The following is a 24,941-nucleotide window of genomic DNA, read 5'->3' as shown; positions in this document are numbered from 1 at the left end:
GGTTTTTTGGCCCAATCCTAAATTGTATCCATATGGTTGGAATGGGCTGACTCTAAAATAGAGTCTGTCTCACACTGGATCCATTCACAGTCCAAGCAAACAGTCACATTCCCGCGTTTTTTTCTCCTACACACACATCTCTCTTTCTCTTTGCTCACTCCAATCTCCTCTGCGCCCTCTACCTCCTGCTCCTCCTCTGTGTTTGATTCGAGTTCATGTTTTGTAGTTTCACGGTTGCGATCTTCACAGATTCAAAGACTCATGGATGTTGCTAAAATCGCTCAAATTCTATCTCAGACGCTTAGCAATGACGCGCAGGTCGTCCATGGAGCTACCGAGTCACTCGATCGCCTCTCTTCTCATCCCGAGCTTCCGTTTGCTTTACTATATATTGCTTCTGGTAAAAGCTTCTTTAAGTTCCTTTACTTCCAATCGTTGCTGAACTACTCATCTTTATTTTGTTCGGCCTTGTTTTAATGGAGTAACTCGAGCTCAGAGCTAGCTCTTCCTCAGTGTTGGTTGATTTGGTGGGTTCAGAATTCGGATGTATGTTTTTTTATTGTTTGTGTTTGTTCAAAATGGAAGTTGGGGAAGTACACGTGGTTTTAATTTCATTCGGAATCAGATTAGTAATTAAAAAGATGAATGTAGCGTCAGCAGACAAAAGCACGAGTACTCTTTGGTGTATTTGGAGATGTCATATTCAACTTTTAGTGGGACTCAATTGATTGTCAACTGCAAGGTCTCTTGCCTAAATTTTGAAATATTTGAACATTGCTATGCATTGATGGTCTCACATTGGAAAGATGAAGAGACTCTCATTGCCAATTGATTTTGAGATGAAATTTAGTGTTTATCTAATATGATATTAAAATTCACGAAACCCAAACAAGGTTTTAGTCTAAAGAAAAAAAGGGATTCAACCCAAGAATATTGAATTCAAAGAGGCACCATCTTGAGGAGGACTGTTGAGAATCCCACATTGAGAAGATGAGAAGACCTCCTCTCGTTGCCAATTGGTTTTGAGATGAAACTCCATCTGTATTTAATATGATCGGTATCGTAGCCTAGAAAACTCAAATGAGTATTTAGGTTAGAGAAAAAAAAGATCTGACCTAAGAAATGACGAGCTCAAAGAGGCACCATCTCGAAGGAGAATGTTGAGGATCTCACGTTGAAAAGATGAGGAGATGTCCTCTCATTGATAATTAGAGATGGAACCCATATTTATCTAATAGACACTCAAGAGAGTGTAATTTAAATTAATTATTCTTACATATTTCCCTCCATGATCTAATTAAATTCCATGGGGCTTGTTTAATAAACCTTTGAACGCAAACTTAAACTTAGTTGACACATATATATATTGGCTGGCTAGGGGTGGGGGGAACTGCAATAAACAAATTCAGTGGAACTTCATTGCCACTTTAAGGTTGAGCTGTTCATCACTTCCATGTAGGAAATCATGATCAAGGTCAAAAGATAGCCGCTGCTGCTTACCTTAAAAATTTGAGTCGGAGAAATATCGAGGGAGAATTTCCATGTTCAAAAGTCAGCAAGGGGTTCAAGGACGAACTGCTGAGAGCCTTGTTCCAAGCGGAACCTAAGATTCTAAAAGTTTTGGTTGAAGTGGTAATTATATTTCTTGCATATTCTGCATGTTTAATTTATGGGACACAGCATTACCATCTGGCCGATGCATTCCTTCTTCGTCTTCTTCTTATATCTCTTTTATAATATTCTGGCAGTTTCATAGCATAGTGATCAATGAGTTTGTGAAGCAGAACTCATGGCCTGAACTTGTGTCTGATCTTTGCTCTGCTATTCAAAACAGTAATCTTTTCAACAATGGAGCTGAATGTCAATGGAATGCCATCAACACCCTGTCTGTTCTCTGTACAACCTGCAGACCTTTCCAAGTACATGATTTTAGTACAGCAATTTATCAGATATTAAAATTCATGGATAGACTAACTGCCATACTATTACATACTTAGCCAAAGATACTTTTGATCAATGATTAATGTCTTGGTACAATTGGATGGCAAGATTTTAGTCCACACGACAGCTCAAACTTCTTACTATTTTTCATAAAATTGATTATTTTTCTTCTTGTTTTACTATTATTTTATTCTGTACAGCTCCTTCTTTCTATCCTTTACTCCAATTTTTATTATTGTACTTGATATTTAGGTAACAAATTAGTGATCAACAGTGCTAAATGCTGCAATTTTTAAGTATATAACTTCCCTACTTTGAACTAATACTCCTCATATATGTTTTTTGATGTTTTGATTTGTGATTCTGGAGTGTTTTCTATAATTCTTGATGGAAGTCCAGGAAAGTTTGAGGTTTACATGGTTTTACAACGCAAGTTGAGGTTTTCTTAACAACTTAAATCATTGTTTATTTTGGCAGTACTTTTTGAATCCCAAAGATTCCAAGGAGCCTGTACCACCACAGTTAGAGCTACTTGCAAACACGATTATTGTTCCCCTACTAGCTGTATTCCATCGTCTTGTCCAACAGGTTCGACACACTTTACCCATCCATGTAATTCTCAACTTCCCCAAGCAAAATTAAACTCTGCGTGATTGTGTGTTTCTGGTGTCTCACAGGCTCTTTCTAACCATGATGGAAGGGAAGTTGAGATAGATAAGATTCTTTCGATAGTATGCAAATGTGTCTACTTTTGTGTAAGTATTTGTTCTTAAGCTTAACCCATTTCTCTCTTTAATTTTAAAATTATCTTCAAGTTTGTTATTGTCTATTATTAATTGTTATTATTATTATAATATGAACTAAAATCTCTAACTAAGTAAGAACTAAAAATTACATAGACTATGAGAGAGGGAATGACATTTCTGCTCTTATTATGCTGTTACTTGTGTAGGTGAGATCGCATATGCCTTCTTCTTTGGTGGCTTTACTTCCATTGTTTTGCTGTGATTTAATTGGCATTCTAGATTCCATAAAATTTGAGGCTGCAGTTTCCCCAGAGTATCGCAATGTGAGCAGGTTGAAAACCACAAAGAGAAGCTTGCTTATTTTTTGCGTCTTTGTTACCCGACACCGAAAGCATACTGATAAGTAATACAATGACCCTAAAATCCTTCAAGCTCAGATTCAACTGCTCTTGGTTACCATTCATGTTTATCTTTTCCTTGCACTTTCAGGTTGATGCCACACATCATTAAATGTGTCTTGAACATTGTGAATTATGGTAAAAATGCCCATGTAAGTACTATTCTATTTGAGTCTGTTAAACAAAATAGGCCTAAATGTGGTTATATCGAAAGAGTATCCTTCTTTACCAAGAAACCGTATCGACAATTCTAATCCATCCTGTTTTTTGGAAAAGAATTTGTTTATATTGGTTCCCTAACTCTTCATTGTTGGCCTTCTCTCGAATTTTGGAAGCTATTGAAATTCCCTCCCCCAACTCATAAGATGCATGCATTCTTTGTCCTGCATGCTCCGAGGACCACAAGGCACTAGGATCCTCAAATTGAAGACAATTTGTTTATGGGCCACATCTAGATTGAAAGAAATGATAGAATCTTTAGGAGTGTGGAGGGATATTGGGAGGAGGTTTGGTCCCTAGCTAGGTTTAACCCTTGCTTTGGATATCTGTATCTAAAGATTTTTGCAACTTTTTGTAATGTCTTATTCTTTTGGATGTGAGCCCTTCCATTGGAAGGAGTGATTATCAAATTTGGATCCCTTACCTTTCTCAAAATTCTATAGATCTTTCTTCCCATGTCTTGTGCCTCACTTCTTCCCAGGTTGTCTTTCCTCTCTTTGCAAGGTTAGGATTCTCAAAAAGTGAAGTTCTTTGCCTGATAGGTGTTGCATGAGAGAGTGAACACTCTGGATTGTATCTAGAGACATCTGTTGTGTATTCAATGATGTGTTCTTTGTAGGAGACAGGAAGATGATATCGATCATCTGTTATGGGTCTATGATGAAGGATGTGCTCCTGCTTCCTATGTTCTCCTGTCACAGACTTGTTCTTTTTGCAATTTTGCAGAGGTTCTGGTTGGAGAGGAACAAAAAGATTTCCAAAAGAATGGAGAGATCTTGAGAGAGCTTTTGGGAAGTGGTTAGGTTTAATGCTTCTATGTGGATGTCTATCCATAAGACTTTTCATAATTACTGGCTTGGTTTTATTCTTTTGGATCGAAGTCCTGTCTCTTCTATCGACTTTGGCTTTTTAGTTTATGTGCTCTCTAGTATTGCTTTCCTTTTTGGAGCTGGTTTGTTAGGTTTTAAAAGTTTGCTTTTTGATGTCTTCTCCTTTTTGTATTCCAATCGTATTTTTTCTCCTTTTGTTTTCGCAATTTCTCTATCCTCTTGTAGGTTATTGTACCTTTGAGCATTACTCTCTTTTCATTTTAACAATGAAAAGTTATGTTTCCTTTTTTTTTAAAAAAAGTTAGTTGAGGGTTTCCTTCTACATGTTTTCTCTTTTGGGTATGCTCCGTACATTCTTTAATATTTTTCTATAAAAACTCGATTTCTTACCTCCAAAAAGAAAAAAAAATCCGTTTGTATTGGACATATCTTTGATTCTCTATGTATAAGCCTTTTTTTTTTGTTGGGGATGGTTGAGAGAAACCAACACACTCAAGGGAAACTAATAACTGGGATGAAAGACGTGAATGTACATCAAACATTGTACAACTTTTTGATGATGTACTTACTCCTCTTCTAGTGCTGTTAATTATTGATGGGTCGATTTCCTGTAAACTCTTTTATTTTGTGACTTCTCAAATATCTATAGAAAGTTTTGTTTCTTTTCTTTTATCTTTTATCTCAAATATTGTCCGATTTGTTTATTTCCTATTCAACATACTGTTTCGATGCTTTAGCATATCCTTTAATTGCTTATCTGTTGACTTACTTTATAGGGTTTTGTCTCAGTTCTTAGTCATTAGCATTAAATTTCCTTTGGCAGAAGCTCGACTTTTTATCAGAGAGGATTATTTCGCTAGCCTTTGATGTAATTTCCCATGTTCTGGAGACAGGCCGAGTATGAATTCTATATTTTAACTCTTGATTTTGAATTGATTATACCTTTGCTTCTTTCCTTAGCAAAATGGAAACTCGGTTAGAGGCTAGTACAATTGGGTCAGGATGAGGGCTTAATTGGACGTTATCATTAATGTTAAACAGGGGTGGAGGCTGGTTTCTCCGCATTTTTCAACATTGGTACACTCTGGAATATTTCCGTCACTTATAATGAATGAGAAGGTAAAGGTTTGGTGAAAGCTTATATATTGCTCTATAAAATCCACACATTATCAGGAGTTTGTTAACTTATCATATTTTGTGTAAAATCTCTGAAATAGGACGTTTCTGAGTGGGAAGATGATCCAGATGAGTACTTACGGAAGAATCTTCCGTCTGACCTAGTAAGAAAGTTGATTTATCATCTGAATTGATTTTCATATCAGGTATTATGTCACAAGTTTTTGTCATATATATTTTATAGGAAGAAGTTTCTGGTTGGAGGGAGGATTTATACACAGCCAGGAAAAGTGCAATAAACTTGCTCGGCGTTATTGCAATGTCAAAGGTTGATACTTGTTTACTTCAGATTAAACGTGTGTGGCCATTCCTTTTATTAAGTGTTACCAGCAGTCTAATCCAAGTACCTACAGGGGCCTCCCACTTTGACCCATACGAATGGTTCTTCAGCTTCATCAAAGCGTAAAAAAGGAGGTAACAAGAGAACAAATAATCAATGCGCTACTATGGGGGAGTTGGTTGTACTTCCATTTCTTTTGAAGTATCCTATTCCCTCTGATGCAAATGCTTCCCAAACGAGTATTGTAAATAGGTAAATTTTTTTGACATGCAATCTCGTGTTCCAATTTAGTTAGTACATTGTATGATCTGAATATTCGTTGATCTCATACAAGTGTGAGGCTTTTGGTTCAGTGGCATGTAACTATTTCTGAATTATTTGTTAATTATGGTACATGGTGCCTCCCAAACTGTCTACTTCTGCTGTTTTTTACTACCATGTTGATAGAAACCAATTGGTGAACTTTGTTTTAAAGCAAAGTTTACTTTTCCACTCTAGTCAAGGATTAAAGAGAAATCTTATTTATGGCCAAATTAAAAAAAAAAAAAAAAAGGAAAAAGATTTGTCCGCACTAGAAGTTCTACAGTGTCATCCTAGACTCAAGTCCTGCAAGCTTGAATGCAATATAAGTCTTTCTTTTCCTGCTTCTTAACTTTAAGTGGACTTTATATGAAAATATGGGATGTGTAGATTCAACTTTTTTAATGCTTTGCTATAAAATAGAAGAGGGAAGTAGTGCTTTAAAGACGGGTGTTCATAAACCTTATCTTTTAGGGTTGACCTAGTGGTAAAAAGGAGACATAGTCTCAATAAATGGCTAAGAGGTCAAGGGTTCAATCCATGGTGGCCACCTACCTAGGAATTAATTTCCTATGACTTTCCTTAACACCCAAATGTCGTAGAGTCAGGTGAGTTGTTCCGTGAGATTAGTCAAGGTAAGTTGGTCTGGACACTCACAGATATAAAAAATGTTCTTTTAGATATTATTTGGATTGCATGCTTTTTATTTGATTTTCTTTGTTACTGCATGCCAAATAAATCTGAGTTGTTTAGGGGTGTTCTCTAAAATGGTTTTGCAGATCAATGTTTTAAAGTTAATTCCATCATTTTCTGTTTTGAAAATTGTTTGGAAAGTGATTCTGTTCTTATGCTTTCATTTCTATATATCAACCAAAAGATTGTAACGGAAAACAACAAAAGAAGAGAACCGAAGTTGGAAACAAGAGAGAAATATTACAAAGGATCAAGTGCTTTATTTGAGTCCTATATTCTTCTCCAATGATGTGGAAATAATTACAAGTATTTGTAAGCAAATATAAATTACCCATTAATGCACTAACCTTAAAATTCTACCACTAATCTTGAAAATGTCCCTTAATCAATCCACTAAACAATTATGCCACTATCCTCCAATTTAGGAGGTACTACCCTAAATAAAAACCATTAACTTCAATTAAAGAAAAAACTAATTTGATTAATAACTTGCAAAATACGTTTGCAACAAAGATATCTAAGGAGTTGTTGAGGGTATTCTCTAAAAATTGATCTTAAGCTCTCCCTTCTCTCTTCTCCCATCATCCACCATAACTGCCCTTCTATCCTTCGGCTGCATGCCCTACACTGCACAACATACACTATGGAATCCCTCCACCCGTTCCGTTTTCATTGATTGTAAGATTTTTTTCCATTGCCTTTGATGAATTCTCCGGGGGTAGTCATGCAAAGATTACTGTACAAGGAACTCCTCTCACTCCCCATCTTTGTCTTGGAAATCTCTTGAATGACTCTCCTCCTCTTATCTTTTCCATATATCAATTAAAATAATATAACATTTTAACATAATCAAATCAAGTTATTGTAAAGAAGTTAGTTCAGTAAAACTGAAGATAAGTATAAAATCAGCAACTATTGAAGTTTTTTGCTATTTTTGTTCAAAAAAATGTGTATCAACTTTTTTGTATCAAACATAATATTTTGATTTAAAAACTATTTTTTTCAAGAATAAATACATATTTTTAAAATATGACTTTGGAAGCTTGTACATCATAGAGTAAACATCATGAGTATTCAACGTCCCACAAAATGGTTGCCTTTTGTTTTGCAGATTAATGTTTTAGTTTTTAAATTTATTTTCCATTATTTTCTGTTTTGAATTTTTTTGGAAGACTATTTTTGTTCTTATACTTTCATTTCTATATATCAATTCAAAGATATCTAAGGAGTTCTTTGAGGGTGTTAGCTGTAAATTGTTTTGCTGACTAATTTTAAAAGTCTCTCTCTCATATTTAAAAACTATTTTTTTAAAGAATAAATACATAGTTTTAAAATATGACTTTGGAAGCTTGTACATCTTAGAATAAGCATCATGAGTATTCAACGTCCCGGTAAATGGTTGCCTTTTGTTCTGCAGATTAATGGTTTAGTTTTTAAAGTTATTTTCCATTATTTTCTGTTTTGAATTTTTTTGAAAGACTATTTTTGTTCTTGTGCTTTCATTTCTATATATCAATTCAAAGATATCTAAGGAGTTCTTTGAGGGTGTTAGCTGTAAATTGTTTTGCCGACTAATTTTAAAAGTCTCTCTCTAAAATAGTTTGGAAGAATATCTCTTGTTCTTATGTTTTCATTTATGTTTTCCATATGTCAATTTGAATAATATAACATATTAACATATTCATATCATGTTATTGTAAAAAAGTAGTTAAGGATTATAAATAGATTTTAGAAAAATGAAGAAAATAACAAAATCAGCAAAATATTGTTTTTGTTTTGTGCTATTTTTATTAAAAAAATCTGCTTGGAATTTTTTGTATCAAACATAATATTTGGGATTAAAAACTATTTTTTATTTTTAAGAATACATAAGTGGATTCCTTTTGGAACAAGCACCGTGAGTATTCAACAACCCCAAATGGTTGCCTTCTGTTTCTGGAGTAACACTTGCTTCTTAATCTTCCTCATTCTCAAAATGAATAATGTTTGATTAAATATTGACTATACATTTTGGAGCCTCAGGTTCCTCTCTTTCTGTTTTATTATCTTCTGAGTTCTTATTTATCTGGATATAACCTCTCGGTTGCTTTATTGATTATTCCTTTTTCATCAGTCCTTTTGTTCATTATTCTCCACTTTCTCACCATTATTTTTATCATCAGCTTTGAAAATTGTATCTATGGTTTCAATTTGTTAATTAACTCTGCCGCTTTTTTTGTTATTTTCAACTAATAGTCATTCTAACTCTCTTGTCTGTCAATGGCTACAGTTACTATGGTGTGCTAATTGCTTATGGTGGCTTGCTTGATGTAAGGAGTAGTTCCTGGCTTCTACATTCACGAGTGAAGTGTGAATAATCTATATCATAATATATAATTCTGCCTCTGTATTGTTCCGTATTGCAGTTTCTAAGGGAGCAACAACCTGGATATGTGACGTTTCTAATCCGTGCCAGAGTGTTGCCTCTCTATGCTATGTCAACGTGCCTGCCATACTTGATCGCATCTGCAAATTGGGTACTTGGGGAGCTCGCATCCTGTCTGCCTGAAGTGAGATATTATAATACTCCTGCTACTTGTATTATCCCTGCTTTCATTATTACAATAAATCAAGTTTAAACAAAAACTTCACTTTTTCTATTTTTCTCTCTGCATAATTGTTGCCATATTGAGGATTGAGTTTTTTGATGACATAATGCACGCCCACATTTTGTTCCTCTAACTTTGACCCTCTTTTAGGAGATCTGTGCAGAAATATATTCTTCATTGGTTAAGGCATTATCCATGCCTGATAAAGAGGAAGTTTCATTTTACCCTGTGCGAGTTTCTGCTGCTGGAGCAATAGCCAAGCTTCTTGAAGTAGGCCTCTCGATCGAACTCATTGGATAATCTTTTGGACTTTGTTTTTATTTTTCTTTTTCCAGATTTTTCACCGGGATTCTATATTTTTCCTCTTCAGAATGACTACTTGCCACCTGAGTGGTTACCTCTTCTTCAAGTTGTAATAGGTGGGATTGGCCAAGATGATGAAGAGAACTCCATTTTGTTTCAGCTTCTCAGCTCCATGGTGGAAGCTGGAAATGAAAAAGTTGCCATCCATATTCCTCACGCTGTTTTGTCTCTGGTTGGTGCAATCTCAAAAAGCATACCTCCTAATTTGGAGCCATGGCCTCAAGTATGTTCAACGTCTCCCGTGATATATATATTTTTTTAATATATTATTATTTGTTTAAAAAAGAGGAAGAAAGGAACACAAGATTTATGTAGAAAACCCTAGGTCAGGGAGAAAAAACCACGATAGAGATTGATTTTTATTATTAATTCTGATACACAAAGTACAAGAGAATAGGCCAAATAAATAGACTAGTGGGAAGCCCTAGGATACACACAATTACTAAAGTACCCCTAGGGTTACAAGCTGTTTTTCGACACTCCCCCACAAGTTGGGGCGTAAATATCAATAAGGCCCAACTTGCTGACACAGTAATCAAAGCTTTGTCTCAGTAACCCTTTTGTGAGCACATCTGCAATTTTCTGATTTGAGGGAACATGAGGAATGCATATACTTCCGTTGTCAAGACTTTCCTTGATGAAGTGTCGGTCGATCTCAACTTGTTTTGTTCTGTCATGCTGAACAGGGTTATTAGCAATACTTATTGCTGTCTTATTGCCACTAAATAGTTTCATTGGGAGCTCATTGTCTTGATGAAGATTTGACAACACCTTCATCAACTACATTTCTTCACATATCCCTAAACTCATGGCCAACTCAGCTTCCGCACTACTTCTGGCCACAACCCCCTGTTTCTTGCTCCTCTAGGTCACTAGGTTACCCCAAACAAATGTGCAATACCCAGATGTTGATTTTCTATCAACAACAAACCCTGCCCAATCAGAATCAGTGTAGGCTTCAATGCAACGTTTATCAGACTTCTTGAATATTAACCCCTCACCTGGTGTACATTTCAGATATCGTAGGATGCGTTCAACTGCTGTCATGTGTTCTTCACAAAGAGCCTGCATAACCTGACTGACAACACTCATTGCATATGAAATATCGGGTCTCGTATGAGATAAGTATATCAATTTCCCAACTAACCGCTGATACCTTTCTTTGTAGATCGGGACACTGTTACTGGTATTGCTAAGCTTTGAATTATATTCAACTGGGGTGTCAGCAGGTTTGCACCTAGTCATTCCTGTTTCCGTTAGAAGATCAATCGTGTATTTCCTTTGGGACATTGAGATTCCGTCCCTTGATTGGGTTACTTCCATTCCGAGAAAGTATCTTAACTTCCCAAGGTCTTTAGTTTCAAATTCTTTAGCCATCTTTGCTTTGAGTTTCACAATTTCATCATCATCATCACAGGAGAGCACAATATCGTCAACGTACACAATGAGAACGGCAACCTTCCCTGAAGTTGACTTCTTTGTAAATAGTGTGTGATCTGAGTGCCCTTGGATATACCCTTGTCCTTTGACAAAGGTGGCAAATTTGTCAAACCAGGCTCTCGGAGACTGTTTCAACCCATATAGCGACTTCCTCAGTCGGTAGACTCGCTGTTTGAACTGATCTTCAAATCCGGGGGGAGGATTCATGTAGACTTCCTCCTCAAGTTCTCCATTGAGAAAGACATTCTTTACATCCAGTTGATGCAAAGGCCAATCTCTGTTAACTGCAATTGATAGCAATACTCGGATAGTATTGAGTTTAGCCACGGGAGAGAATGTCTCGGAGTAATCTACCCCAAAGGTTTGGGCCTTCGGCAACTAACCTGGTCTTGTACCGATCAACAGTCCCGTCTGACTTGTACTTTATAGTGAAAACCCATTTGCATCCAACTGTCTTGTGCCCTTTGGGAAGGATCACCTGGTCCCATGTTCCATTTTTCTCAAGAGCCCTCATCTCCTCCATAACACGTCTTTCCAAACGTCAGTTCCCATTGCTTCCTGTATGTTACTCAGAATCACTCCTGTATCTAAACTGGTGGTAAAAGCCCTAAATTCAGATGACAGGTTACTGTAGGTCATGTAACTATGCATAGGGTACCTTGTACATGACTGAATACCTTTCCTCAGGGCTATGGAAGATCAAGAGAAGCATCATGCTCCTTCAGTCTGTCAGAATTTCCACTGTGATCGCTAGTCTCCTCTGCCTGGGTTTCATCTTCAGAAATCACCTTTTCGCCATTATCTCTAGTATCACTCACATTTTCAAGAGTTGTGTCCGAATCATTATTTACCGTCATCTTCCCATTTACTATAGTGGTGTTGTCAGCACCTTTTCCTCATTTTTCCTCTCTGCATTCGTTAGTCTCAGTACAACTATCAATCTCATTGATTTCAGGAATACACGTACCTGATGTCGGGTTTGACTCATGGACCGAAGCCGGAGATGCAACAGGTGACGTTGCTTCCTTCCTGAGATTCTTCACTATATTATCCATGGGACTTGATTGGTAGGGAGGATAGGACCGACATGTTCGAGAATGGGAGATGACTCCAAGGGAACTGTATAAGTGGACCAGTTAGTCTCTTCACTAGATGTCTCCCCCTGAAGATGGCTAACAGGGAAGAAGGGTTGATCCTCAAGAAAGGTGATATCCATGGAAACAAAATATTTGCGAGAGGATGGGTGGTAATATTTATACCCACGCTGATGAAGTGGATACCCGACAAAGACGCATTTTTGAGTACGGGGGTAAATTTCGTGCGGTTTGAACCATGGGAGTGAACAAAAGCAACACAGCCAAAAACTCGAAGTAGTACACCGGAGACTAAACGAGTAGTGGGGTAGGACTCTTTCAAACAATTTAATGGGTTTTAAAAGTTGAGGACCTGGGAAGGCATTCGGTTGATTAAGTGAGCAGCAGTAAGGATGACATCACCCCATAGGTAAGACGGGAGTGATATGGATAGCATCAAGGACCTGGCCACTTCCACCAAATGATGATTTTTCCTTTCGGCTACCCCGTTTTGCTGGGGAATGTAGGCACACGAACTCTGGTGGACAATCCCTTTGGATGCAAGGAACTCCTGGAAGGAAGTGTTAAAGAATTCCCGCCCATTGTCACTTCTAAAAATACCAATCTTGACACTAAATTGGGTTTTCACAGTGGCATAGTATTGCTGGAATACAGATAACACTTCGGACTTATCAGTGAGAAGAAATACCCAAGTAAGCCGAGTGTGGTCATCTATAAAAATGACAAACCAGCGTTTCCCTGTAGAGGTTGTGGTTGGTGAGGGACCCCAAACATCACTGTGGACTAAGGTGAAGGGTTTGGATGGTTTATAGGGTTGGGAGTGAAAGGAGACACGACTCTGTTTGGCACAAATACACACATCACAATTTAAAGAAGATATATTAATATTGCAAAATAAATGCGGAAATAAGAATTTCATGTATTGGATGTCCTAAGCGGTAATGCATAACAGAAAATCATTCTAGAATTAGAAAATTTTTTAGAGACAAGACTAGTCCTATAATCATTCCTAGAGGAAGTATCATCAGTCAGGAAGTAGAGTCTCCTATCGTGCCGGGCAGTGCTAATCATTGTCCTCGAGCTCAGATCTTGAAATAAAATAGAGTTGGATGAAAATACTGCCTGACAATTCAGATCTCTTATAATCTTACTGATGGATAACAAATGATATGAAATTTTAGGAACATGCAAAATATCCCGCAAAACCAGACCCTCAAACGGAGATAAATGCCCTTTTCCTGCAACAGGTGCGAACGACCCATCTGCAATCCTAATTCGTTTGTTACCGGCACTTGGACAATATGAGAAAACTGATCAGAGGTACCAGTAAGATGATCTGTCGCCCCTGAGTCAACAATCCAAGGTTGTTTACCATTAATACTAATAAAACCAGAAGACTGGATATTACCTGACTGGGCGATGGCACTGACTCCAATCGTACTCAAGCTGGTCGTACTATCTGCTGAGGGTTGCTGCTGAGGATTCTCATTTACCGAGTCACTCACAAGGGCACGTCCAAAGGTTGATTTGTCATGTGACTGGCGACGTTTACTGTTTAGGGGCCGTCCATGTAGCTTCCAACACTGGTCCTTTGTATGCCATGGCTTTTTACAATGCTCATAGACCGGAGTGGGCCTTTTATCGCTGTCAATACTGGAGGACTTAGTGGCAAAAGCCGCAACATCAGTAGAGGTAATGACTGGGTTATTCATTGCAGTGGATCTATCTTTCTCCAGGCATATTTCTGAGCAAACTTCCATGAGAGAGGGAGTAGGGCGTTGCCCCAGAATCCGACTCCGAACGGCATCAAACTTCAAATTTAGTCCGGCTAGGAAGTCATAGACACGATCTGCTTCTTCAATTTCTGCATACTGTGCCCCGTCATGAGCACATTTCCAGATTGTCTCCCTACAAAGATCCATCTCCTGTCACAAAAGAGTCATTTTATTAAAATAGGACGTTACGTCCATAGTGCCTTGCTTACATTCATGTGCCTGTTTCCGTAACGTATAGAACCAGGATGCATTCTGCCTCTTTGAATAAAGTTGTTGAACAACATCCCAAATATCCTTAGCAGTTGCAGCATAGAGTAACGGTCTGCCAATATGGGATTCCATATTGTTAATCAAAACAGATCTCAACGAGTCTTCTCCCTTCCAGATCCACTCCTGAGGGTCTCCTGGAACGGGCTTAGGTATCTCTCCAGTCAAGTATCCAAACTTATGACGTTCTTCCAAGACCATTCTGATAGATTGAGACCAGGAAAAGTAGTTCTAGCCATTCAATTTCTCTCCAATAATAAACCCTGCAGAATTTCTCATGCATCCAGACAAGATATTTGTAGTGGGTAAAATAGGGAAAGAATTTACCAGGTTTTCAGAGTATACTGGCATGTTGGCCGAGAAATCTGGTTGAGAGTTTGTCCCAAAAATCGTTCCGAAATCTGCAAGTTGCTGTTGTAGATGGGCAAAACGCCGTTGGAGATCACTTGTAGACCCCCGGCAAGGTTGATGTGCAGATTCGATCGTCGGCACCATCGGAGCAGGCCGTTGATGAGAAGTCGCACGGGCTGTTGATTCTGCTCGACCACAGTAGCCGGCTGGAAGCAGATGTGAAGTCGCGACCGGTGGGATTTGCTCTGCCTGGCTTGTCGCACCAGCTAGGTCGACCGACGAGGAGGTGTGGCTGGAATCGCAGCAGTTGGGAGTGGTCGAGCGGCTGGAAAACATTGGGCTCGAGCGTCTGGAACATCTGCGGCGGTTGGGAGTGGTCGAGCGGCTGGAAAACATCGGGGTCGCGTGGCTGGTACGTCCGTGGCGGTTGGGAGTGGTCGAGTGGCTAGAAAACGTCGGGGTCACGTGATTGGACGATTTTTGGTTTGGCTGCGGCTGGGATCTGGTCGGTTGGGGATGGACGGCTGGAACTGGGCCGATTAGGGTTAGGGTCTGAAACGGATTGGATGATTTTCGGCAGCGCGGCTTGGAGGTATTGTTCCACGGCTTCCCGAACGGCTTTGGTGATATCGGCTTCCCGACTAGTTCCAATGGAGATTGCTGACGGAGAATTTGGTCTATTTTCATCAATGATGGCTAGGGTTTCGTCGCCATGCTCTAATACCATGTTGAAACAAGAGGAAGAAAGGAACACAAGATTTATGTGGAAAACCCTAGATCAAGGAGAAAAAAACCACGATAGAGACTGATTTTTATTATTAATTCTGATACGCAAAGTACAAGAGAATAGGCCAAATAAATAGACTAGTGGGAAGCCCTAGAGTACATACAATTACTAAAATACCCCTAGGGTTACAAGCTGTTTTTCGACATTATTATTATTATTAAAAAGAAGCATTTCTGTTGTTAATAATATGAAACAGAGCTAGAAAATGCATCATGGAAATTTAGAATGCAAATTGACAGAAAATTTTGTTATTAAAGAATAAACAAATGCCATAAATTTTTCTAAGATTCTGTTGTTAGAGTTGAGTGAAAATTCTTCCTGCTAATTTGGTGCTCATTTTCTGGACTAACCTCACAATGACTTCCTGAAGGGTATTTATGTTTGAAGGAATAAACAATTTTGAAAAATCAATTGTTCATTCGAAACTGCGAAAATAATCTCATTAATTTGAATGAAAATGAATCAAGTTGACGATATTAATCAATTTTCTAAGTATGTAAATAGGTTTGAATTTTATAATATTAGGTTGACAGTTAAGCTTTAAAATGTTTACTGTATAGGAGATATGCTTCATGCCTGAAAGTGAGTTAAAAAATAAAATAAAAAGGTGTAGAGGATCCAAATGGACTGAAATGATAAAGTCTAGTTCTATCCCATTCTTTAATTTTGCACAGTTTCATATGGTTCATGTTATATGCAAAACCTACTATTTTGTCTGCACTCACCATAGTTTTTCTACCCTCCATTCCAACTGGAAAAGGTCCTTTGTAATTCTTCTTTTTGGGGCTTCTCTCTTCTTTATTTCATACCTTGAATGAAATTGTTTTTTAGTCCAAAAACTGTTTATCTGGTCCAGGAAATCTTCAAATCTACCAAAGCAAACTTAATTTTTCACCCTCTATTTTGATACAATAGTCCATGGTTTGAACATCTGTTGCTCATTAACCTTGTTTGAGTTCTATCTTCATGCTTTTATCTGATCAGTATATATAAATATATGTTCCATTTCAAAAAAATATTTCTCACTTTCAAATGGTTTAAAGTGTCAATAAAGTATCCTTTTCTTCAACAAATGAGATTTTGCATTGATGAATTCGATTCAACACTTTGCAGGTTGTTGAACGTGGGTTTGCAGCTTTATCAGTGATGGCTCAGTCATGGGAAAACTTCATACTTGAGAAAACTGAGCTAGATGCATCATGTGAACGGTCAACATCGGATCAAGCTACAATCAGTGGGTCATTCTCGTCTCTGTTGCAGGAGGCGTGGCTTGCACCCATGTACTCATTGGTTAGTTATTAACTGCCTGGTTATCTTATGGTTATGGGGAAGTAATTTTCCGGTTCTGATCTTCTTGAATATAATGATTGATATACATATTTTTTAATGAGAAATAAAGATCTATTCATTGATGAGATGATCAGATGAAAGTACAAAAGGAAAAGGCCTTAAAAGGGTCAAGCATAGGAACCCTCAATTCAAAACAGAAAAACTTACAGAACAGAGACTCCAGTGAAGAATAAAAAATATAAGAGAGACAAAAAACCATTATTAGAATCTGTAGAGAACAGCTAAAGGAGGCATTGATGTGTGCCATACACTAAACTTCTTTTCACGTACCATCATCCCTTTGAAAATTCTGATCTCTAAACAAACAAGCAAACACAAATTTACAAGAACAAAAATGGCTGGAATACCGAGGGTTCACATTCATTAATCATTGGAAACAATATGGAGACGAACTCCTTGTATTAAAGAACACAAGAAAGATAAATCCTATATTTTTTGTTATTAAAGGGTCTTCTAAAGAGAGGAGGGATGAATTATCCTTAAAACAGAAGTTCTCTGGGATTTGATGTACAAAGAGCAAAGATGTCTCCAGAAAAGAAAACTAGTTTGGTCAAAAGATGAGGGTGAAAAGTCAACCTTCTTATACAGGTTTTTTACGATCTGTATTTTAGAATTGATCTTAGACATGGGGAAGAGTTTGCCGAAGACAAAAGCATTAAAGAGGAAATTTTGGATATTTTCAGCAAGCTCTGTTCTTGAAATAGCATTGTACGGTTCATCAGTTCAGGGTTTGAGTTAGCAACCTATTTCATTTCATGTGAAAAAAAAAAAAAAAAAGAGGATTGCTCGAAAGACCCTTGGAAGAAAGTGAGACTGTGTTAGCCTTCAACTGTACGAGTGGTGCTAAGGCTCCTGGCTGGATGACCTTTGAACAGAATTTCTAAACAAAAATTGAGACTCTAATATATGTTCTTTGAAGTGTTCCCAATTCTTTTCAAGGAAGGTCATCCCATTCCCAATTCCTGCCTCAAGGATAATTTAATGGGTAATAGCATATATGGCCATCTAACACAAAATACTAACACATATAGCTCAATTTAAAAGTATTTGCAAATATAGTATAACTTAAAAGTATTTGCAAATATAGCATAATTTAAAACTATTTGCAAATATAGCATAATTTAAAACTATTTGCAAATATAGCACAATCTTAACTTCTATCAGTAACTATCACTAACTATGGTCTATCGTTGATACACTTATCTATGAATGAGTCAATCACTAATAGACCTAGACCTTTCGTTTATTGAGGTCTATCATCGATTGTTTGCATATATCTTTTCTATTATATTTTTTTTACTAGTATATCATATCAATAAAATATTAATTTGGTGTATAAGAATGATATCATTTTACTTCATTTATCATTGGATGCTTTCTTACTAGTTTATTTTCTTTTAGGTTTATTATAGATATATATTATGAGTATAAATAGAAATATTATATCTGTGATTGTTAAACTTGTGTTTTTTACTTCTGTATTTGATTATTTGCCTGCTCATTTGATATTAAGTCTATCACTCATACATCTTATCAATAGAATTAGAAATGATATATCAGTTGTATTTGAAATTGCTTTATATCCATGATTGTTTGCATGTTCACGTTTTATGAGGTCTATCATAGATTTACATATCAATAAATTGGAAAAGAATGGAAATAGTTAATCAGTCATAACTTAATATTAATAATAAATCAATTGTCATTGTCAAAAATAATAATAATAATAATAACAAATCAATTGATAACAAATAACAATAAAGTACAATAGCAACATATCACTAATATAGCATTTTTGAAAAAATATATATATATATGTAAGCGACAATTATGTATCAATGATAGACATCTATCATTGCTAGAGGTAGAAATGGTCTATCAATGTTAAACATGAAAATGTTTTATTAGTGATAGACATGAGAATAGTCTACCAAATATGTAGAAATTGTTCTTAGTAGACACTATAAAGTTGTCACTAATGGACATATTAATGGTCTATCAATAATGTACGTAAATTATTTTCATGAGCAACAAATTTAAAAATAGTTGATAAGTAGCAGACATCTATACATAAAAGTGATTTATTTGTGATATACATAAAAATGGTTTGTCAGTCATGAAGGATAGTCTATCAATGATAGACCATTAAAATGGTCTATTGGAGATAGAAGTCTATTATTGATAGAATATTAAATGGTATGCCAGTGATAGACTTGAGTTTTTTTTTAAAAAAAAATTGTATTTGCAAATTATTTATTGTGTGATATATTTGCAAATGTAATGATTAATTTTGTCTCCCATTACAATTATCCTAATTTTTTTATTTTTTATTTTTTTGTCTTATTAAGAAGAAGAAAATGGAATAGGTGAGATACTAGGCAATTGCTTTGTTTTGAATATCTATAAAATTTTGCTAAAGTTTAGGTTGGAAGTAACTGAAGAGTGATTCAGTATTTCTCATTCAGTTTCCTGCACGTTTTTGTATTCATTGCTCACTATAAAATTTTCAGATGTCCCGGGAAATGGATGATGATCAAGAATTCTTGCCCCCTCCATCATGCATAGATCATTCATCAAGGTTGCTTCAGTTCATCATGTCGTCTGTTACAGGGAGCAATACAATTGTAGAGCTTAAAATATATGAATTAGTATCAGTCTGGGCTGATCTTATTGCTGACTGGCATTCTTGGGAAGAGTCGGAGGATTTCTCAGTCTTTAATTGCATTATGGAAGTTGTTAGATTAAATAGCAAATATGCACTGAAGAACTTTTTTGTGAAGCCAGTACCATCTCCCCCAGCTCCGCCAGTGTCTCGACGGTCTATTGTAGAAAACATTGGAGCTTTCATTAGTCACTCAATCTCACAATATCCATCTGCTACATGGAAAGCTTGTTCGTGTATTCATATGTTATTGAACGTTCCTAATTACTCATTTGAAGCGGAAGGTGTTAAGGAGTCACTTGTAGTCACATTCAGTCAAACATCATTTTCCCGTTTTAAGGAAATCCAAAGCAAACCCAGTGCATTATGGAAGCCTTTGTTGCTTTCCATATCAACATGCTATCTCTGTCATCCTGATACTGTTGAAAGACTTTTAGAGAAGTATGATGGAGGCTTCACAGTCTGGGTCTCGGCCCTAGGTTATATCTGTCGCAGCTCTTTTGCACCCGGTCTATCTGCAGAATCAGAGATAAAGTTGATTGGTTAGTGGCTTTTCCTAGCTTTACTGGTTCTTGAATCAAATTTGATTTTCCTGGGTAATGTTGACAGCTCTTATCTCCCCGATGTACTTTTATAACCCATAGTTCTCTACTTCCCAACTCTTTTTTGCTGAATTGATCACAAATAAATCTTTTTTTAGAGCACTACTTAGGTGTTAGCGGACTTGTACCCTTTTTTTAGCCCAGCCCAGCCAAACAACATAAAAAAAAAATCTAAATTATCAAATAATAATAATAAAATTTGGCCACTACGCTGGATTGCAAAAAAATTGTGTGCAGCCAGCTAGCAGTTAAATATTTTATTTTATTTATTTATTATTGTTATTATATAATAACTATCTTGCAACTTTGCTTGTTGCGGTTAACAGTTCATGATACCATCTTGGTCAAATTGTAAGATGGAATTCCATATTCTCTAGAGAAGCTAAGTGGTTGCACAATTATGTTGGTTGCAAGTGATGTTACCTCTATTATGATATTGGTGCTCGAAAATATATCTCCAATTCCCTGAAACAATTTGGAATGTAAGAGATTTTACTGTGCCCCGTTGAAAAAAAATGAAAGAAAGTTGTGTTCCTGTATTTGGAGGTTAACATTTTTCTTGTTGCCACTAGAAGTTTAGGGGGAGGTTTGGATGTAATTTTTAAACAGGTAGTTTCTAAAAACTGTCTTCTATTGTTAATTTCGAACTATGTGGAAAAATATCTTAGATTCCATTAATTTATTTTCTTCATAGTTCATATTAATTTAAAATAGTTAACAATTTTATCTAGATGGGAAACTTAACAAAAACACGAAAGAAAATATATGAAGATGACAATTTTTATTTTTCCATGATTTTTTTTGTTCTGGAAATCATTTTAAAAATCAAACTACCAGACAAGTTTTCAACGGTTAGACATATATACCTTTACTTATTCCATTGCAAGTTGAACCGCTTAGTTTGCCTTCTTGATTGTTGTGAACCGCTTAGTTTGCCTTCTTGATTGTTGTTTGAGCTTTTATGTTAATAATTTAATAGTATAATTTACAAATATTTATTTTCAAATATAAAATTGTTCAGGAGTGACATTAAACTTACGCTACCCAGTGATTTTTTTTTCTTTTCCTTTTTTCTTGTTATTCAGTGATGACGCTGGCCAAGGTGGTGGAACGAATAATGGAGTTAGGAAAGCCAAGAGACGATTTTCTGTGGAAGTGTTTTGGTTCATTGATGGAGGCATCTATACAACTGAAAGAAGCGCGAGAAGAAAATGAAGAAGAATCTGACGAAAACGAGGAAGATGATGACAATGACGATGACAGTGATGACATAGAGGATCATGAGGTTTGACTTCAAGATGTGTGCTAAATATCACATATACTCCAATAGTATTTGTCATTAGTTATTGGTGGAATGTTGATGAACCCCTTCCCTCAATACATTCGGATGTGTTTCAGGATTCTGATGCTGATGAGCTTGAAGAAACTGAACAAGAATTTCTGGATAGGTATGCTAAAGCTGCTATTGATTTGGAAAACTCTACATTTATTGAAGAGGGGGATGTGGAAGATCACGACCAGGATATTGAATTGGGTAAGTACATTAATTCTATTTTAGTGTTTTAAGTGTTAAATTATTGATAACTAGTGGAAGACATCAAGTTAGGATGGTTTTATTCAAAGGGAACTAAATGCATTCTCTATAATAAACCAAATTTCTTCACTAATACATCACATGTTTAAACCCGTGACTTTTATGTTGTATTTGGGTTTATAACATGCACTATAGTGCTCTTACTTCAAAATCACGAGTTATTTACCTAGGATGCTTATTATTCTTCTCAAGGAGTCAGGGTTTTCGAAACGAGTGGCTAAATGCGATGGCACTGTGGATTGAACTCGTATTACATAGGATTGTATCTGTTTCGAGTACTAGTTTGAAATTCTGCCACGGTGAGATGCAGGTTGTTATGAAGAGGTTGATGAGGGAAGGATCATATACTCCCTATTGGAGAAATATCACCCCATCCTGAGTCAAGGGCAGGGGTGGCCATCAGAGCTCCCAGTGAGATTCTTGAATGCATATCCAGATTATACTATGTTTCTCCGACTGTCTGGGTAAAGATTATTAGGGAAATTTGCCAAGATTTAGAGCTCGGGTGAAGAAGAATTAATGGCAACGGTTATATCCTGCAGTTTTGGAATTGTTCTTGATATTCTTGTGCATTAAATTATATGTGTGCTATGTATGTTATTTTTGTTCTTTATTTATTTATAACTGTTGGGAGGTTTGAAGCATTGATATCTTGGTCGAGAGTACATATCTAAATCAGTTGAATTGTGCATCGGTTGGTGTGATGTATTTTTTATTAATGTGTCTAAGCCATTAAATTATATATATAGTATTTAAGTTCGACAAGGATAGATATATGTATGTATTTATGTTCAAAAGGGATAGATATTGATTATTGAACTATCAATCTTGAAAATGATAATTGATATTGTATTCATGTTAGGTTCCTTCGTTCTGCAATCAGTACAACCCAACAAAACACACAATATTCAAGAAAATGGGGCAAGAGTCCCTTGTTATATATTTACCAATGGAAAATATGAATTCAGATCAACAAGCAACTATAACAGGGAACAAGAAATACACATGAGGAAATGTAGTCTCAACACATTCGAGAGAGCAAAGTCTAGCAAAGTCTATTCTTCCAAATTCTTCCCACCAGTGCATATGCCCCAAAACCCAACTTTTAACTCCTAATTCCTCCAACCTCCTCTCCCCCTCTCCAAAAAAAAAAAAAAAAAACCCACGTTCCACTAATGGCCTAGTCCACTCGACTTTTCTTTCTTAGATAATTCTTTTTTGTGAGTTCAGTAAGGATGATACTATTGAACTATGAACTATTGATCTTTAAAATGACAATTGATACTTTATCCATTGTGCTATACACGAATTGACATGATATGCATGTGACTAATATGTTCTTTTCACTCGTGCATATGCCTCAAAACCCTACTTTAACTCCTTCCTCCAACCTCTTTTCTGTTTCACCCCCCCCCCCCCCCCCAAAAAAAAATAATAAATAATAAATAAATAAATAATCCCACGTTCCACTAATGGTCTAGTCCACTCGACTTTCCTTTCTTAGATAATTCTTTTTTGTGAGTTCAGTAAGGATGATACTATTGAACTCTGAACTATTGATCTTTGAAATGACAATTGATACTTTATCCATTGTGTTATACACGAATTGATTTGATATGCATATGACTAATATGTTGTTAAATGCATCATCAATGTTGTAATTGATGATTTCGATTACGTTGGTTTTATTCTTCAGGATGGAAGAGAAGAGCCCAAGGTCAAAGCTCAAAGTTGATGCCTTTTGCATCTTTACATCAAGGCGTGTGGAATCATATCATCCGTTGAATATCTCTGCACTATAGTGGTAAGCTTCCTACCATACGAAATAACAATAGGAATTTCCTTTTTGGCCTATCCGTCTCTCTCTCTCTATATATATATAATGAAAATAGGATAAGAGCTTCCCTCTCACTCCATATTTATTTATTGAGTTATTATTGTGGTTGTTTTTTTAATTTCAAATGGTCGTAGTTTGGGTGGGAAGTTGCGGTAAAGGAACACCAACCATTTTGAAGTTGGAATCTGAAGCATAGACCTAAGTCCCAAATCCCAATCAGAGTTAGCCTTGTTTATTTAGAAACAAAAATATCATTTTCCCTCGGTATAGCTTCAAATATTCCAATTAAATCAATATCTATTAGCTATTTCTTCATATATTTTGAAAATATTTTTATAAAAATTATTAGAGAAATATCAATTCATACTTCAATACTTCCAAAGGTTGTATCAATTGAAATTTTGAACTAATAATCGTATCAATTTAAACTTTGAATTTTTATATGTATATCAATTTATACTATCTATTATGTTCTCTTTGGATAAATATAGTGAGACTTGTAATTTTATCAATTAAATCTTCAAACTTTCGTAAATGAATCAATTTAGACTCGGTTAAAATTCTCTTTAAAAATTATTCATGCCTTAATTATGATCGGCCATTTTATTAATTCAATATTTGAATAAGTCTACAATTGAATGCATGGACGATTTTTAAATATAATTTTAATGGAAGTCTAAATTGATTCATTTATAACAATTTATAAGTTTAATTGAAACAATTATATGTTTCACAAGATATTTTTCTAACCAAATCAGAAGGATGATATTAAATTGATATGCTTATGAAAGTTTATGGTGTAAATTGATATGCTTGTAAAAGTTTATAGTGTAAGTTGATAAAATTATTGTTTTAGAGTTTGAATTTATATGAATCTTAAAGTTTAGTAAGGTAAGTTGATATTTTTCCAAATCATTATTATTGTTTTACTAACTTCAATATAAATTGATTGAAATGACTGATTTTAAAATTTAGAGTAGATATCAATTTTTACCCTTGAACTTTGTGGTTGTATCGATTTAAATCTTAAATTAATAATTGTATCAATTTAAATTCCAAATTAATAATTGTATCAATTTAAATTCTGAACTTTCTCAAATATATCAATTTACACTTTTCTGCATATTTAGCTTGAAAATTATCGTGCAAAAGCATTTAATTTTTCAATTAAACTTATAAATTATTATAAGTGAATCTTGATGCATAAATTCTTACATGTGTGTAAACTTCTAAAAATGTTGATATAACAAAATTGATTATTATAATTTGAATGGACAATTTTGAAATAAATCTTCATCAAAAGTCTAAATTGATTTAAGTTTAGAGATGTAATTGATAAAATTAAAGTCTCACACAATGTTTATTCAAATAAAATGTAATGTAGGATTTAAATTGATATAAAATTTAGGGTTTAAATTGATACAATTATAAAATTTAGCCCTAAAATTTATTATAAATATAAAAATTAAAATTTAAGATGGAGCGAAACTCAGTTTGATCAAAAGATATGATAGGAACAAATCTTTGTCAAAAAAAAAAAAAGAAAAAATACTAGATACTTATAAACCAAAATGGTATTTTGATTAATCTATTTTTTATTTTCTTAGCCCAACTTGGTATATATTCAATTGAAACTTGCGGGTTACAT

The 24,941-nt window shown here is 35.5% G+C and overlaps 1 protein-coding gene across 5 annotated transcripts; it reads left to right on the top strand.

The window, feature by feature from the left end:
* Positions 1 to 53: 53 nt before the first annotated feature.
* Positions 54 to 23,611, top strand: LOC120067205 (ARM repeat superfamily protein). Of its 5 annotated transcripts, XM_039018705.2 has the most exons (22): positions 89 to 400; positions 1,460 to 1,632; positions 1,749 to 1,919; positions 2,419 to 2,529; positions 2,619 to 2,696; positions 2,894 to 3,090; positions 3,177 to 3,237; positions 4,958 to 5,032; positions 5,176 to 5,253; positions 5,352 to 5,414; positions 5,495 to 5,578; positions 5,664 to 5,842; positions 8,853 to 8,892; positions 8,989 to 9,132; positions 9,322 to 9,441; positions 9,542 to 9,757; positions 16,362 to 16,538; positions 19,109 to 19,802; positions 20,948 to 21,147; positions 21,261 to 21,396; positions 23,153 to 23,260; positions 23,428 to 23,611. In XM_039018705.2, the coding sequence occupies exons 1-21, from the start codon at positions 262 to 264 to the stop codon at positions 23,239 to 23,241; spliced, it is 3,225 nt and encodes a 1,074-aa protein (XP_038874633.1). In that variant the 5' UTR covers positions 89 to 261; the 3' UTR covers positions 23,242 to 23,260; positions 23,428 to 23,611. The 5 variants fall into 5 exon arrangements, with proteins under 5 accessions (XP_038874631.1, XP_038874633.1, XP_038874632.1 ...); XM_039018703.2 differs by lacking the exons at positions 23,153 to 23,260; positions 23,428 to 23,611 and adding an exon at positions 21,767 to 22,317 and having other exon boundaries at positions 54 to 400; XM_039018704.2 differs by having other exon boundaries at positions 23,153 to 23,611.
* The last annotated feature ends 1,330 nt before the right edge of the window (positions 23,612 to 24,941 follow it).

This window comes from Benincasa hispida, chromosome 12 (genome assembly GCF_027475165.1).
Source record: "Benincasa hispida cultivar pf3 chromosome 12, pf3_genome.v1.1, whole genome shotgun sequence".
Classification (NCBI taxonomy): Eukaryota; Viridiplantae; Streptophyta; class Magnoliopsida; order Cucurbitales; family Cucurbitaceae; genus Benincasa; species Benincasa hispida.
Note: the sequence above shows the minus strand (reverse complement) of the source record. Positions and strands in the feature narration are given on the sequence as shown.